This window comes from Lutjanus erythropterus, chromosome 10 (assembly GCF_056507025.1).
Source record: "Lutjanus erythropterus isolate fLutEry1 chromosome 10, fLutEry1.hap2, whole genome shotgun sequence".
Lineage (NCBI taxonomy): Eukaryota > Metazoa > Chordata > Actinopteri > Lutjaniformes > Lutjanidae > Lutjanus > Lutjanus erythropterus.
In genome coordinates this window covers 5646998-5661876 of record NC_139326.1, presented here as the reverse complement: position 1 = coordinate 5661876, position 14879 = coordinate 5646998, and the positions used below count along the sequence as shown (strand labels likewise).

The window sequence follows — 14879 nt, the reverse complement described above, 5'->3', positions numbered from 1 at the left end:
ACTTCAATAAGCATTGTCACTTGTTTTGAATGGTCTCCTGTTTCCAGTGCCACTTTGATCCACCACCTCAGCCTGGATAACTCTGGATATTCTGGATTTGGACCATTTCTGACTGTGTTTCTGGCATTTGCATCAGGCCTGACAGGAATGTTTGGCCATCTGTATATCCAGATGTGTGCAGACGCTGGAATAAGACCAGTGTACTGTCAATGACACCCGCACACACACACACACATACTTGTGCTGTGGACTTCAGGGACCTTAATACTTTCACACAGACAAATCCAAGCTGATCAATGGAGTGCTTATGTGGCCAGGCAGCTGCTTCCCATGAAGATCAGACCCATGCTGAGAGTCCAGTAGTGATCTCCTCCTATGCCTCACAGTTAGAACTAGACTGCATTGGTAGGCACATACCCCTCTATGTACTGTGCATGTGTGTGTTTGCTAAAGGAAAGATACATATGGAAGTAAAAGAACTTTGTTGAGGGTACAGTTTGTTGTCTATCAATCCACTGACACTGCAGTGTTTTCTTCCAGATGGAGGAGGAGGAAATTATGACATAGTAAACAACGCAGTGATCTCAACACCGGGGCCACAAAACCACAGAGCCCAAAATGTGTCCTTACGGCAAAGCTGGGAGATGAACTACCAGGAGGCAGCCATCTACCTGCAGGTATTCACAGGCACTGGATTGTGGCATTTGTTTGTTACTGAGTGTGCAGGGCAGCTGCAAGTCCATGGTCTTATGAAGTTCACATGCCAGTCATATAATGTTTTTTTTTACACACACTCCACACTGTGAAAATGAAAATTCAGTCATTATCTACTCGCCCTCATGCTGATTGAAGGTGGGGTTTAGTTTTTTAGTCCACAAAACACTGCTGAAGTTTCACAGGAACAGTGTTGCAGAAAAAACGGAAGTGAATGGTGACCAGTTTTCAAATGTAAAAAATCAAGAAAATTAAAGAATAAAATGCCTCCATACCGCTAGTCTCCTAAAGCCCTGACATGCCAAATTGACTAAAAAAAATATTATTTACACCATGTTTTTAGCCTGAATCTTCAGTGTAGATCCTTAGCTTGGAGCTGCACTCACTTGAACATGCACACTGTCTGAACTGGCATTTTCTGTTTTTTTCCCCAATTGTTTTTTTTTGTTTGTTTGTTTTTTTTCACGTTTTTTACATGTTTTGTGGACTAACAAAATAAACCCAACCCTTAATCAGCATGAGAGTGAGTAGATAATGACTGACTTTTCATTTTTGGGTGAACTATCCCTTTTAAGAAAAGGTACAACTTTGTAGGTAGATGACCTCCCACATGTATGATAAGCACACATGGACATTTTAAAAATGATGATAATGTATTAACTCTTAGCATTGTTCTGTGAATGTCGCCTACAGGAGGGAGAGAACAATGATAAGTTCTTCACCCATCCTCGAAACCCAAAGGCTCTGGCAGCGTACTTGTTTGCTCACAACCACCTGTTCTACATGATGGAGCTGCTGACAGGCCTGCTGCTGATGATGCTGTCGCTGTGTGAAGCTCCCGCTGTGCCCTCACTGCGCCTGGATGTCTATGTCAGTGAACGTTTACACACAAACACACTCACAGCTTATACAAGCTCATGCATACGGTTTGTTGTAAAGTTGCCTGCTTGATGCCTCTGCAGGTCCACGCCACTCTGGAGCTGCTGGCTCTGGTTATGGTGGCGTTTGAGCTATGCATGAAACTTCGCTGGTTAGGATTCCACACCTTCATACGACACAAGAGGACAATGGTGAAGGTAACTAATACATGATGGAGTAATGCAAATCCTATGTCATAGTTTGAGATTCAGCGTTACTGTGTGTTTGTTCATGTTGTCTTCTTCTTCTTGTACAGACGTGTGTGCTGCTGCTCCAGTTCGTGGAGGCCATTGTGGTTCTGATCAGACAGACGTCTCATGTACGAGTAACCAGAGCTCTCAGGCCAATTTTCCTGGTGGACTGTAGATACTGTGGTGCTGTGCGCAGGTACACACTGACACACACAGATTCACACTGACACGTCAAAGTCATGGCCAAAAAACAGAAACATCAGCTTCCTCAGTTTAGATGTTTTCATAAGGAAGCTATATGGTGGAAGAGACTTGAGAGAATAAAGGAAAGATCATACAGAACAACTAGAAGCAGGATTCTTAGCTAATCATCATAACTGTGCAGTGTGAGGCTCCTGTGACACCTTCAATGCGACACAAACAGGGGAACAAGGAGGATATTGAAGGGATGGTTGTTTCTGAAAAAGATGATGGCGGCAAAGAAAAAACACTGTTGAAAAAAACAGGAGCACAGAGGAGGAGATGACGGTTCTTTGACCAATCAGAAGTTTATGAACTGAAGTGTATTCACTCCACCGTTCAGTATCGGCTCGGCTCACTTGGAACCTCGACTGAGGTGATATCAAAAAAGATCCAGGGTTTCCCCGGCCATTGTCTCGGGAGGGTTTCCCACCCTTCCTGAAAGAAACAATATTTTACTTGAATGATTACTTGGAAACATTAATTGATATGTTTTAGATAGATGCACTGTTGTGTTTGTGTCTTCTTCTAGCGCTACAGTAAGGACTCACAAGTATCTGAAATTTTCAAATCCTACACAATACCTAGTTGTGAGATGTCTTTCAGAAATGACAGACTGATGCTTGGTTTTAATGTGACAACTTTGTTAATTGTTTACTTCAAAGTTAATGTCCCTTTTTACATATTTTTTCCATGATTTCATCCTATTCCTTGAAAATGTAGTGTTGTGTCCAGGTGATTACTCTATCTTTGCAAAACTCACAGGATTTGTACGCATTTCTTCCTATTTTGAAGCGGTCACGCATGGGAGAAGTTTGCTTTCGTGACCTGTGTGAAACCCTGACGTACCCAAACAATGACCTTTTCTGAACATAATCAATAGGGGTGTAACGGTCACTCATGCATTCGATGAAAAAAGCTGAACATGAATCAGAAACAAATCCATGCAGCGCAAGGATATCGATTCATTTCTTTAGGATGCGCATACGTTTCATTTTTGGCATCAGTGAAGTGCAACTTTCTTCTGTTTTCTCTCTCCTCTTGCCTCTGCCTGCACCGCTCTCTCTGGGCACCTGCTTGCGCGCTCACACAAAACAAGCGCACCCTCCTCCTTCTTCTGAGTCTTCTCTTCATTTCCTCAAAACAGACGGCGCTGAAAACAGTGACAGAAGTGACGTTGCACCACATGGCAACACCAAACTTTCATAACGTGCAAGTGTAGAATAAGCTTGGATTTTATAAGACAGAAGAGAAACACTGCTGCAAATAATTTATGCAAAATGTGTCTGACAGCAGAGAACAGAGCCACGAGTCTGACCCGCAGAGACGTCATGTCACTGCACTCTTCATATGAAACAGAGCAGCAGATCATCTTACTGCAAAAATATTTAAAACCGTTTTAAAGTTTGTTCAGATTCTTATTTTAGGCTACAGATTCACACATTGCATTCTCTTGTATTGCATCATATCGTATCGTGACCGAGCTGAATTGTATCGAACCGAATCATTGGACATTTAAAAATTTCTAAGATATATCGTATCATTGAACATGTATCAAGATATGAATCGACTCGATCTCAGTCAGTGAGATTCACACCCCTACTAATCAAGTCATCAACCTAACCAAACTATGACTTATAGTATTTTTCTTTCTCTGATAATAATAAGTCAACTAAGACTTAAAAAAATACATTGCCATTGACTTTTGGTTTCATACACGACTTGAAGCCCAGTCTCCTAAGTAAAAGTTTGACCCACTCATCCACCAAGGCCTCCTCATGTGGACTCTGTCTCCCTGTTGACACTACGTCACCTGACTTACTAAAGCTTGTGCTGAATCAAGTACGTATGTGTGAGACCTTCACAGATCGAGGGTAGCCATCTAGACACAACCAGCATACAATATACCACTGATGTAACTGTTAACCATCACTGACGAGTTTTGTTTCATCCAATCAGAAACTTGCGCCAGATCTTCCAGTCCCTCCCACCTTTTATTGACATCCTCCTACTGCTGCTCTTCTTCATGGTTATTTTTGCTATCTTGGGTAAGAAAATATATTATTTTAATGTATATTAAATGCTGTTGCTTGAAAATTGTAAATTGTAAAAAAGTACTATAAAGTACTATGTATAAGGTGAACCATCTACTGTCTTCAGAAGTTTTCTCTTATTTTTTGTGCTTGTTGTCTTCTCCCAGGTTTCTGCCTCTTCTCTCCAAACAAGTCTGACCCGGTACGTTGACTCTTTAGTCTGCCTGACATTAGTTTGTTTGAATTATGTAACTTTGGGGAAGTTCTTTCTGTAAAGGTCACGTTTCCTGACTTGTACCCTCTCCTCTGGCCGCAGTATTTCAGCACTCTGGAGAACAGCCTCGTCAGTCTGTTTGTGCTGCTGACCACAGCAAAGTAAGCAGCAGTACACGTTGTTCTGTTCAGTTATCTTTACACACATGGCATGCGAGCTGTACTTCCTGCTTTTGAAGCTCATTCAGAATGTTTTTGCATCACCACATGTGTTTCGGCCGATGGCCCAGTTCTTGCGTCTCATGCTTCCTTCTTTCATGTAGTTTCCCTGATGTGATGATGCCAGCATACTCCAAGAACCGCTGGTCCTGTGTTTTCTTCATTGTTTACCTCTCCATAGAGCTCTACTTCATCATGAACCTGGTACAAACAGCCATGTTTTACCACTTCTAAAATGTGGAGCCTGATGTATTTGTGCATTGCCACCTTTTACATGACTCCTCATCAGCATCTCTACACTGTCCTTTTTTTCTTTTCCCCTCCAGCTCTTGGCAGTGGTGTTTGATACGTTTAATGATGTTGAGAAGATGAAGTTTAAATCTCTTTTGCTTCACAAGCGCTCCGCTATTGATCATGCCTTTCAGCTGTTGGTTAGCCGGCAGGTACAGTACAACCTCACTATTCTGTTCAGTGAAAAGGAATATTTGATACAAATGATTTCATTTATAAAGCGCCCACTGCATTTTTGTTGATGCTGTTTTCCCTCCAGAGGCCGATGGGCGTGTCACTGAAACAGTTTGATGGTCTGATGCGATTTTACAGACCCCGGATGTCTGCAAGAGACCGCTTCCTCACATATAAAGCTCTTAACACCTCAGGAGCTCCTATGCTCAGGTCTGTATGACACACACTTTTTCAGTGAAAGGGATAGTTTGAATTCTTACACAAGAGGTACTTATCGATAGTCAGTAGATGACCTACAGTAGACTGCAGTAGGGACAAACCCAGTTGTTGAGCAGCATACATTTTCATGTGATGTAATTTAACGTGAGACTGTTCTGCTACAGTTTGCAGGACTTCTATAAGTTTTACGAGGTCACAGGCCTTAAATGGAAGGTAAGTAGCTTTACATTATTGTGTTGTCATGATTCACTCTGTTTTGTGCCATTTTGGCTGTTTCTAATGTGCATGTTTTGTTTGCCTGTGTGTGGTTTAGGCAAGACGCAGTGGGGAACATTGGTTTGATGACCTTCCACACACAACCTTTCTCATTTTCAAAGGCAAGTTCTCTGTCTTTTTTTCTGTTTATTAGACTAAACAAATATTAATCTGTGTAGACGTGTATTAATGTGTCTTGGGCGATCCGATCATAAGTGGACAGCTCTGGCATTACAAGATGTCTCCACATGCACCTTGAGTGACAGTTTGGGATCAGCTCTCACATCCCTGCTCTATAATCAAATAAACATGTTGCTAAATCATTTCTGTTTGCAGAGAACAAATGTGTTGTTGTCAACCGTCAGCCCAACTGTTGTAGCTAACATGCTGAGACAAACGGACACAATGTGTTTTACACAAAAAAGGCAAAAGAATAATCACAAAGTTTATAAAATATAAAGTTTGGTATTTCCAAGCAACTGTAAACTCGATATTATTGCTACATACTCAATATTAATAACATGATTGGACAATTTAGGGAAAAAAAGGTGAATGACGTCGGCTTTTCTTCTCCTGTAAAAAACGCAAGGCACTGAGAGGCGCCCAGAGTGCATTAGGAGCATGCCACTGGACTGGATCTGATTATGTCTTGAGTGCATTCACACCTGTACTTAGATCTGTCCCCTTGTGATCAGATCACCCACCTCATCATTAGGCTCTAAGTCTCTTGGTTCCTTATTCTCATTGCCCTCTCTGTCTGTACTTTAACAGGCATCAACCTGCTTGTGAAGTCAAAGGGTTTCCAATACGCCATGTGTAAGTGCCATCATCATCAGATACTGAGGCAAAGTCTCTTATCATGCACGTACATTTAACCTTTTCTTGTGACTGCAGATGTGGTGGTGGCCATCAACGGTGTGTGGATCCTCGTGGAGACGTACACGCTAAATAGTAAGATCTCTCTTAATCATGCAAACACATGTGACTTTAGTGCTACAGGTCTCTCACCTTCCTCTCCTTCTGCAGGTGGATTTTCTTGGTCCAAGTTTGTCCCCTGGAGTTACATCTTTTTCCTGACCAGTGAGTTGGCTGCCTGCTGTCTCTCATCATGACAATATTCATGGGTTGTAAAACTGACCAGGTCAAAACTAATGAACTAATGAAAGTTGTTTACATGCACTTATACTAATGTTAACTCTGCTTCTGTCCCTCTGCTTTCAGTTTATGGTGTAGAGGTGTTATTGAAAATTTCAGGTTTGGGGCCAATGGCTTATTTCAGCTCTGGGTGGAATCTGTGAGTAATAACTTGGACACTGGGTTGATTGACTGACATATTGAGCGAGTACTGAATCCAAACTGTCAGACTTGAAACTTACAGGTTAAGATGAGGGCCACAGTGAGAATAAGACTGCATAAATTCATAGACCCTCCAGTCTGCACATTTGGATTCAGCACTCTTACTAAAACTTCAGCCAGTTGATTTGAACATGTACCAAACACTTGGTCTGTGTTTTCTGTGTTAACCTCTTACTGTGCTTGTCTGTCCAGGTTTGACTTCTCTGTTACGGTGTTTGCCTTCCTGGGCCTGATTGCTCTTGCCTTCGATATGGAGCCATTTTATTTTATTGTAGTCCTCCGACCACTTCAGCTGCTGCGGTACGCTTTTATTTCTCACTTTAAAGGCCAGTTCAGACCAAAGATTAATGACGAGACAAAACCATTTCAGAATGTTGCTCAGAAAAGTTGCAGTGGTGTGAACTGGCCCCTCTCGGGTCGACTCAAAACCAGCTGATAGCGTCACCTGCGACTCAGCTATTAAAGTCGCCTGAGGCTGGTTTTAAGGCACACAACCTGTTTCAAAAGCCAGTCAGCTCATAGTGAAGTTAGCTGGTCAAGTCGGTTGCAAACTGACAGTGATGACAGAGTTTTGAATGGAGGAAAGAGAGGATTACCTCATCATTATGTTTGAGGTACAGCCATGTCTGTATGACACAAGCCTTAAAGTGATTCAGTCATTATCTACTCACCTTCATGCTGGTTGAAGATCAGGTTTAGTTTTTTATTCCACAAAATATGGCTGGAGTTTTACAGGAAAACTGCACTACAGAATCTCCCAGACAATTTAAGTGAATGGTGACCGGAAAAAAAACATGCCAAGATGACTTGAAAGACGTCATTTACACCATTGTGTTTTTTTCCGGTTGTTTTTTTTATGTTTGAAAACTGGTCCTTCCATTGTTTTTTGGAGATTCTGCAACGCTATTTTCCTGTTAAACTCCAGCAGTGTTTTGTGGACTAAAAAACTAAACCTGACCTTTAATCAGCATGAGGGTGAGTAGATAATGACTAAATTTTCATTTTTGGGTGAACTATCACTTTAAGATTTACTGCTAATGTGACAACTTTCACAGCTAACCTCTTCCTCTGCTCTCCTTGCATTCACTGCTTGCTTTCTCTCACTCTGCTCAACCACATACTCCTTACGCACACAACTTTCATGTTTTTTTCTATTTCATCAATATTAGATTTTTATTTATTTTTATTTATTTAGCTGTCCAACACTATTTGATTCCCAGCCTGTATGACACTAAGCAACAGCTAGGATGGCCACATGAAAAATCAATCGTGTACAATTCAACAAATTAAAAAAAGAGAAAATTCATGGCAGAAATATCTTATTATGTTGGATACAGTGTTTTTTGTCTTAATTACCATGAATTTTCTATAATGTTGCTAAGACAAAAATTTCCTAACTGAAGAACCAACACAACATCTCACCCTCAGGAGTGCTGCTGACCCTTTCAGCGTTACAAATCATTAGTCTGATCTCGGCTTCAGAAGTGCACATGTACTTAATGGCATTATTTCATATTTTCTTCTGTGTTTGAAATGTCGGTCTTTGGTCTCTCACAGGTTGTTTAAGATAAAGCAGAGGTATCGTAACGTGTTGGACACCATGTTTGAGCTCTTCCCCAGGATGGCCAGTCTGGGGTTGACCTTAATCATCTTCTACTACTCCTTTGCTATCGTGGGGATGGAGTTCTTTGCAGATGTGGTTTACCCCAACTGCTGCAAGTGAGTCATGATGTCATCATCTGTAAAATAACACCCAGTATTCTACGTGTTGGCTGATATTAATACTGGTCTTCTATATTTTCCTTTACCCTGTGGCACAAGAGAATAAATTATGTTTACATCAACTAACACTAACCGTTTCATCTGGGTTTTTTTTTCTCGTAGCACCAGCACAGTGGCGGACTCCTACAGACAGATCAAAATCACCCATGACAACAAAACAGTGTTGGAGGAAGGCTACTATTATCTCAATAACTTCAACAACATTCTCAGCAGCTTTGGTAAGTCCTTTCATTGTTTCAAACACTATTCTGTATTTTATCACAGTCAGCAAATCCCATGAGAAGACGAAAACCAGAACTGCGTCAGTCCACCTCTCTGCACTTTCCCGCTTCCTCCAGCTTGTCTGTGAATCTCTGCCGACAAGGCTGTTGGTTCCCTCTTAAGATGTAAATCTTTCAAAACAGGTCATGAATATGTAGCTTCATTCCACAAACAGCTCGGCACTGTAGATTTGAGGAAATGATACTCAAAGAGTAAATAATGCATTTATTGGCGGTTATTTTCTGCTGTGGATGTAGCATGGTAGGTAGTATTTATGGCAGCACGTGTCGTGGATTTTATCCTTTCCCCATACATCAGAAGAGGGAAGTACACATGAGTCCAATATGTCTTACGCTGAAACTGGTTTAATAATACTTGATCAAGGAGAATTAAGGAATAACCAGTACACAGTTGGCATTGATGTTCTCTTCAGTTCTGGAGTTTAAGTCCTCTGAGATAGTCTTCAAACATTCACAGACACGATGAACCTATGCCCAGATAAGGTCAGACCCAACACACTGAATTAGCCTATTGGTCAGTGAATCCAAACACAGGAATTATGAGTACACAAGGTCTGAGACCACAGTTCAGCACCCCTGGATCCACAGCTCAGGGTCAGTGTTATCCAAACCAGTTTACAGTTACGTCTTCAGAGACAAGACCTCTCTGACCTCAGCTACCATAGCAACACTATCAGGTTGTTCCCTTGTTTATCTGAAAGGAGAAGACAGCTGCACCTACTGTCTGGAGGAGAGACGGTATGTCTGTTAAAAGTAAGTGTAGGTCTCTCTGTGGCTCAAAGGCCTTAGCATGTTGCCTAAAGTTTGGAAAACTCCCTAACAACAGGACAATGTATGAATGTGCATGTATGTATCTCTCTGTGTGCATAAATTAGCTTGTTTTTAATGTGTTTTAATTTCTTGTTGTGTTTTTCTCCAGTGACTCTGTTTGAACTGACTGTGGTCAATAACTGGTACATCACCATGGTAAGATCAGCCTGTCTATCTGTGGTCTTTGATCAGTCGCCTCCCTGCAGTCTTGTCATTGACCAGCGGGTGCCGCTATTTGACCGCTGCCGTGTTCACTCTCTCACAGGAAGGAGTCACGTCTATGACGAGCCACTGGAGCCGCCTCTACTTCATGACCTTCTACATCGTCACCATGGTGAGTGAGGCCTGTGCAGTCACATGTGCTCCAGTGTTTATGACATATGTCTGCAGAAGTATGCATGGAATTCTTGCCTCTGTCAGTTCTTGTGAATGTGACCGAACATGTGTGTGTGTGTGTGTTATTGTGTCTGTTCCCTCTGCAGGTGGTGATGACCATCATTGTGGCGTTCATTCTGGATGCGTTTGTGTTCCGCATGAACTACAGCCGCAAGAACCGGGAACCACTGGAGAACCCAGAGGGTGGGACCTTGTATTACTCATGTTGTGGGGACATAAATCTGTTTGCTATTTTTTTTTTTTTTTTCCCATGTCTATTCATTCTGTTGAGACTCAGTATTTCTGCACTGAGATCAAGGTTAGGCTACACTGATATTATCAGCATTATACTATTTGTGGAATTAGATTCAGTGTTGGCTGTGTAGCATTGTTTCCATCTCATTTCTAGTAATCCAGAAAAAGTCAAAATTTATAAAAAAAAAAAAAAAAAGACAGATGTAATCATTTCCAGAATTCACAACATGTTTTAATCAGTTTGCTCCTCAGCTTGCTTTGCACAAAGGGAGACATGAATCTGTGTGAACGGGACACTGGCAGTGTTTCCCCTCAAACTGTGGGCCAACAGGCCAAGGGGAACCCAAACCAGCCCAAAAAAATCTTTTTTCTTTTTTTTGTGCTGTGTTTGACATGCTAATGTTTTTTTTCTGTAATAAATCGCCCTCTCCTTCATTTCACAATACCATGAATATACCGAGCAAGCAAAAATTTGAATGCAAATATTAGATACAGATGGCTTGTTGGGTCATCTGCCCAAAGCCGACTGCATCAATATGCCATCACACACACCCTCATCTGTTTAGGGGTTTTTGTGTTTTTTGGTGCATACACCAGACCTGACAGAAACTTCACAGGAAACACTGCAGGATTGTCTAGCAGCAGTCAAACAGCACAGCAGAACTTTATATACATTTATGCTGACAAAGCTGACGAGTCGTGTTCATTAAAGAAAGGTGATTCAGTAAAAAAAAAAAAAACGGATGAATCTTTTTAATGAAACTGAGCATTTTTAATTAATTTAATTTAATTTAATTTTTAATTTTGTTAGGGGGATAATGTCATAAAATATAACAAGACATTCAAAGCTTCATTTGGAAAACTCTTCAACGCTATGACTATAAAAAAAAATTACATTGAGTATGACTGAACGTTTAATTGTAAAGATTAAGTAGCTTAAGTTTTGGGTAAGGAAATCAATATAAGTCACTGTAATGTCCCCTGAAGTGATGGAAACACAGATAATAAGATAAATGCTTGTTTGTTTAATATTTGGTTGTCAGTACTGTGTGAAAGGACAGTGCGGCATGTGAATTGGTGTTCAGTAAGTCATTTTAACATCTGGCTGTGTCTGTTTATGCTCCAGATGAGAACGGGATAGTGTTTGAAGTAGAAGTGAGTCGTGATGAAGCTCTGGCCACTCTGGAGCTGTACAAACAGACGTGCCCGGGACTGTCCTCCCTCAGCTCTCTACAGGGAGTCCTACAAGCCATGGACAGGGGCGGGGTAAGAACACGCACACACACACACACACACACAGTAAACTCTCCTTCCTCTGCTCTTCACATGAAGTCCCACTAACTGGCTTTCCCCTCCCGCTGTGACGCACACAGCACTCGTCTCTGGTGTACCTGGGGCGTAGGTCGAGAACAAAGAGTGACCTCAGCATGAAAATGTACGAGGAGGAAATACAGGTGAGAAATAATCAAGAAATATATCAATAAATGTTTGAAAAGAAGAGCACAGTCATGGACAGGTTTTTAAACAATTAAAATGATCTTAAAATATATTATTTAATTAACTGCAAGCCAGTTAAGTAACCTAAAAACTATTTTATTTGCTCCAGTTAAAACTTTAGTGGTATATTCTGTGTATGTTGTAAAGTTGTTTTTCCTACAGACTTTTTGCACCATAAAACTTCTTTAAAACAACATAGGATTATCCTTAAAGGCCCAAATGCACTGAAAGCATCTGACATGTGGCTTTTGAAGTACACTGATTCTTTTAAATGGCCGAATGTGTTGTGAGGCGTGTCAAACTGCCTTGATGCTCCAACTCTGATCTTGTTTCGATTTTGGAGCAGCAAAATAAGCACCAAAGCTTTGAGAGCCAAAAGAAATTTTAAAAAGTGTGCAGAAAGAGAGCTGGGAGGGTGTGAATATGGACAAACGTTGATGTGACATTTTTTTTTTCCATCATGAATCCTAATGTTACTGTAGGGTTCTGTGGTTAATCAGTGACGTGTGAACCACTGCAGACTCTCTGTTAACTGTGACAGATCTGTGTTATATACGCTCGTCTCCTCTATGAAACATCTGTCACTGCCATGCATTATTATAAATTAAGACAAACTGTCCAGATGCTGTCTCTCCTTCATCTCCTCGTGTATTTTTGCTTTCAAGTTTGCTGTCTGCTGTAGTGTAAAAGGTTGTCAGTTGTGGCTTTCAGTGCATTTAGGCCTTAAAGGGACAGTTCACCCCAAAATCGAAAATATATATTTTTCCCATGTGCTGTAGTGCTGTTTAGCAGTTTCACATGGGAACTATTTTCTTTTTTCTGTGGAATCTGTGGATTATCTTGAGTAAGAGACACAGGGTTGGAATTTGTTGAATGTAACTTTTTGGTGCTTTGAGCATTACAGGCTGAGTGCCATTTAGTCCCATTATTTTGGAAGAAAGGCAGATATCTCTAAGGCTGATATCACCAGAATTCACCACAGGCCAGGAAAATAATATGTATTTTTGATTTTTAAGGCTATTCTGTCAGTCTACTGTCTTTACATTCTCTTTATAAGTCTCTTTTGGGAAGAAGTTGTTTTCTGAAGTGCAAGTTGGTTGGATGACCAGAAAAGTCAATAATTCATGAATATTTTAATGCATAATTAGTTCCAATTCTGACATTGTTATTGGTGACAAATAGATAAACTATGTAAAAGATTTGGACTGTAATAACCTGAACCAGCATAGCACAACCGCAGTTTGGTCTGACTAAACCTCCTAAACTTTTCAACACTTTCTTCTTCCAGGAGTGGTATGCAGAGTATTCAAGGGAAAACTTGCCTGAGCCCGACCAAAGCCTGGACCAGGACGTGGACAGTCCTGTCTCTGACCCGTCTTCCTTCCCAGAGCCTCAGCTCAACTCACAGACTGGATCTCACAGCATCAACTAACAAAACACTTTCCCAGCAGTACTTAGACACCATCATCTCAGACGGCGTTTTTAAATGCTGAGAAATCCTGTTATTCCAGGTCTTTTCCAGTCCATCCCACACACCTCACCCCAAGCTCCACGATGGTGGGAAACTAGTCCGGGGCCTTTCAGACTGAGACGAGTTGACGACGACGACTCCTACCTGGAGGAGTCGCTGTGGACAGAAAGACAGCAGCACGGATCTGTCACGGGACAGATGAAGTGAGAACGCTGCCCTCTTTTGGCCTTTTTAAAGACTGCAGCAGGTATTACCAAGGACTACTGCAGTATGTTGTGTTCGTATACTGCTGTAGGCCTTCTGTGACCTTGTAAATCATGTAGTACTTAAACCTGATGATGCCTTAGTTCAACGGCCCATATGATCAGTATTAACACTGACAATACTTCTAAGACCAAAACTATAAACAGTTACACTCCTCTTAGCTTCAACCCAACAAAATAATGGTGTGTCTCTTAACTAATGTCTCAACAGACTTAAAGTATTTTACTTTTATATAACTTCTTATTATGTAATGTATTTGAGTTAGTTATTAAGGGATTTTATTAAACTGTTCAAATTGTCATCAATGTATTTTTGCTGTATTATACTGCTGGTAACTACTTATTTACAATATTTTAAAGGCATAGTTAGAAGTGGGGGTCACATGAGGTACTTATCCGTAGACTGTGTTATTACCTAGAGTAGATGGTGACTGACACACCCCCAAGTTTGTAGAAGTAAAGAGGAGTACCAGCACAGAAGCTATGCAATGTACTGCTGTGGACAGGTGTAGCAGGAAAACACAGTTTAGCCACCTAAAGTGTATGCAATAATTAGAATATTTTCATTGCCTTTCCTTGCTTTTTAAAACAGGAGACCAGCCAGATATCCCTCTCTTCAAACCAACCAGACTCCTTTCACAGAAACAGTGATTTTACCTCTTAGTACACGAAGTTGCCGGACTACCGCTGCTGCGATTGGTTAGTTTGTTTGTGTTATTGTGTGACATCTGAATCCAAACTAACCTATTAAAGTCACACAATCATGCAAACAAACTAGCTGATCCAGGCAGTGGTAGACCTGCAGCTTCATGTCCTGTGAGGTAAAATTACTGATTCTGCTAAAAGAGATTTGTTGCTTTGGAGAGAGTGATATTTATCTTACTTAACATTTTTCTGTCTGAAAAGTCTGTCTGATGGCGAGGTAAAGCAGTGAAATATTCTGAATGTAGCATACACTTACATAAATATATAAATATTTTTAGGTGGCTAAAATAATTTTGCTGCTGACTCTGTCCACAGCAGTGCAGACAGCGACACAGAAAGTGAGGAAAGACTATCGAAGCATTACTACGACCTGTAAAAAGAAACACCAAACTAAAATTATTTATTCCCCAAAAGCAGCTTTGTACAGGGTCATTTTAACATTTTGATTTACAGTACAGTTAGTTCATTAACAATGTTTTAAAATACAAATTATAATGACCTGTGTTTTCCCTCTGGATTCACAAAGTGCCATCGTAGCTCCAGTCAGCACAAACAAGAAGTTGAATAAAGGCACAGTGTGATGATTAGTTTCAGCTCTCCCTGAGCAGAAAAGTCTT

The 14879-nt window shown here is 40.9% G+C and overlaps 1 protein-coding gene across 1 annotated transcript; it reads left to right on the top strand.

Moving 5' to 3' along the window:
• Positions 1 to 148: 148 nt before the first annotated feature.
• On the top strand, positions 149 to 14849 carry tpcn1 (two pore segment channel 1). Its single transcript, XM_084728011.1, has 26 exons — positions 149 to 405; positions 541 to 677; positions 1408 to 1584; positions 1677 to 1790; positions 1889 to 2019; positions 4023 to 4111; positions 4264 to 4298; positions 4413 to 4471; positions 4633 to 4732; positions 4855 to 4971; positions 5079 to 5203; positions 5377 to 5425; positions 5526 to 5589; positions 6239 to 6283; positions 6362 to 6418; positions 6494 to 6547; positions 6689 to 6761; positions 7016 to 7123; positions 8381 to 8542; positions 8708 to 8823; positions 9806 to 9852; positions 9962 to 10030; positions 10179 to 10275; positions 11453 to 11592; positions 11700 to 11780; positions 13112 to 14849. Exons 1-26 carry the CDS (start codon positions 297 to 299, stop codon positions 13253 to 13255), a joined length of 2499 nt encoding a protein of 832 aa, XP_084584137.1. The 5' UTR covers positions 149 to 296; the 3' UTR covers positions 13256 to 14849.
• The last annotated feature ends 30 nt before the right edge of the window (positions 14850 to 14879 follow it).

Coding starts and splice junctions, on each gene's coding strand:
- tpcn1 (XM_084728011.1), top strand. CDS start 297: ATGGAGTGCTTATGTGGCCAGGCAGCTGCTTCCCATGAAGATCAGACC. Junction 678..1,407: donor AGGCAGCCATCTACCTGCAG/GTATTCACAGGC, acceptor TGTCGCCTACAG/GAGGGAGAGAACAATGATAA. Junction 6,419..6,493: donor GGAGACGTACACGCTAAATA/GTAAGATCTCTC, acceptor CTCCTTCTGCAG/GTGGATTTTCTTGGTCCAAG.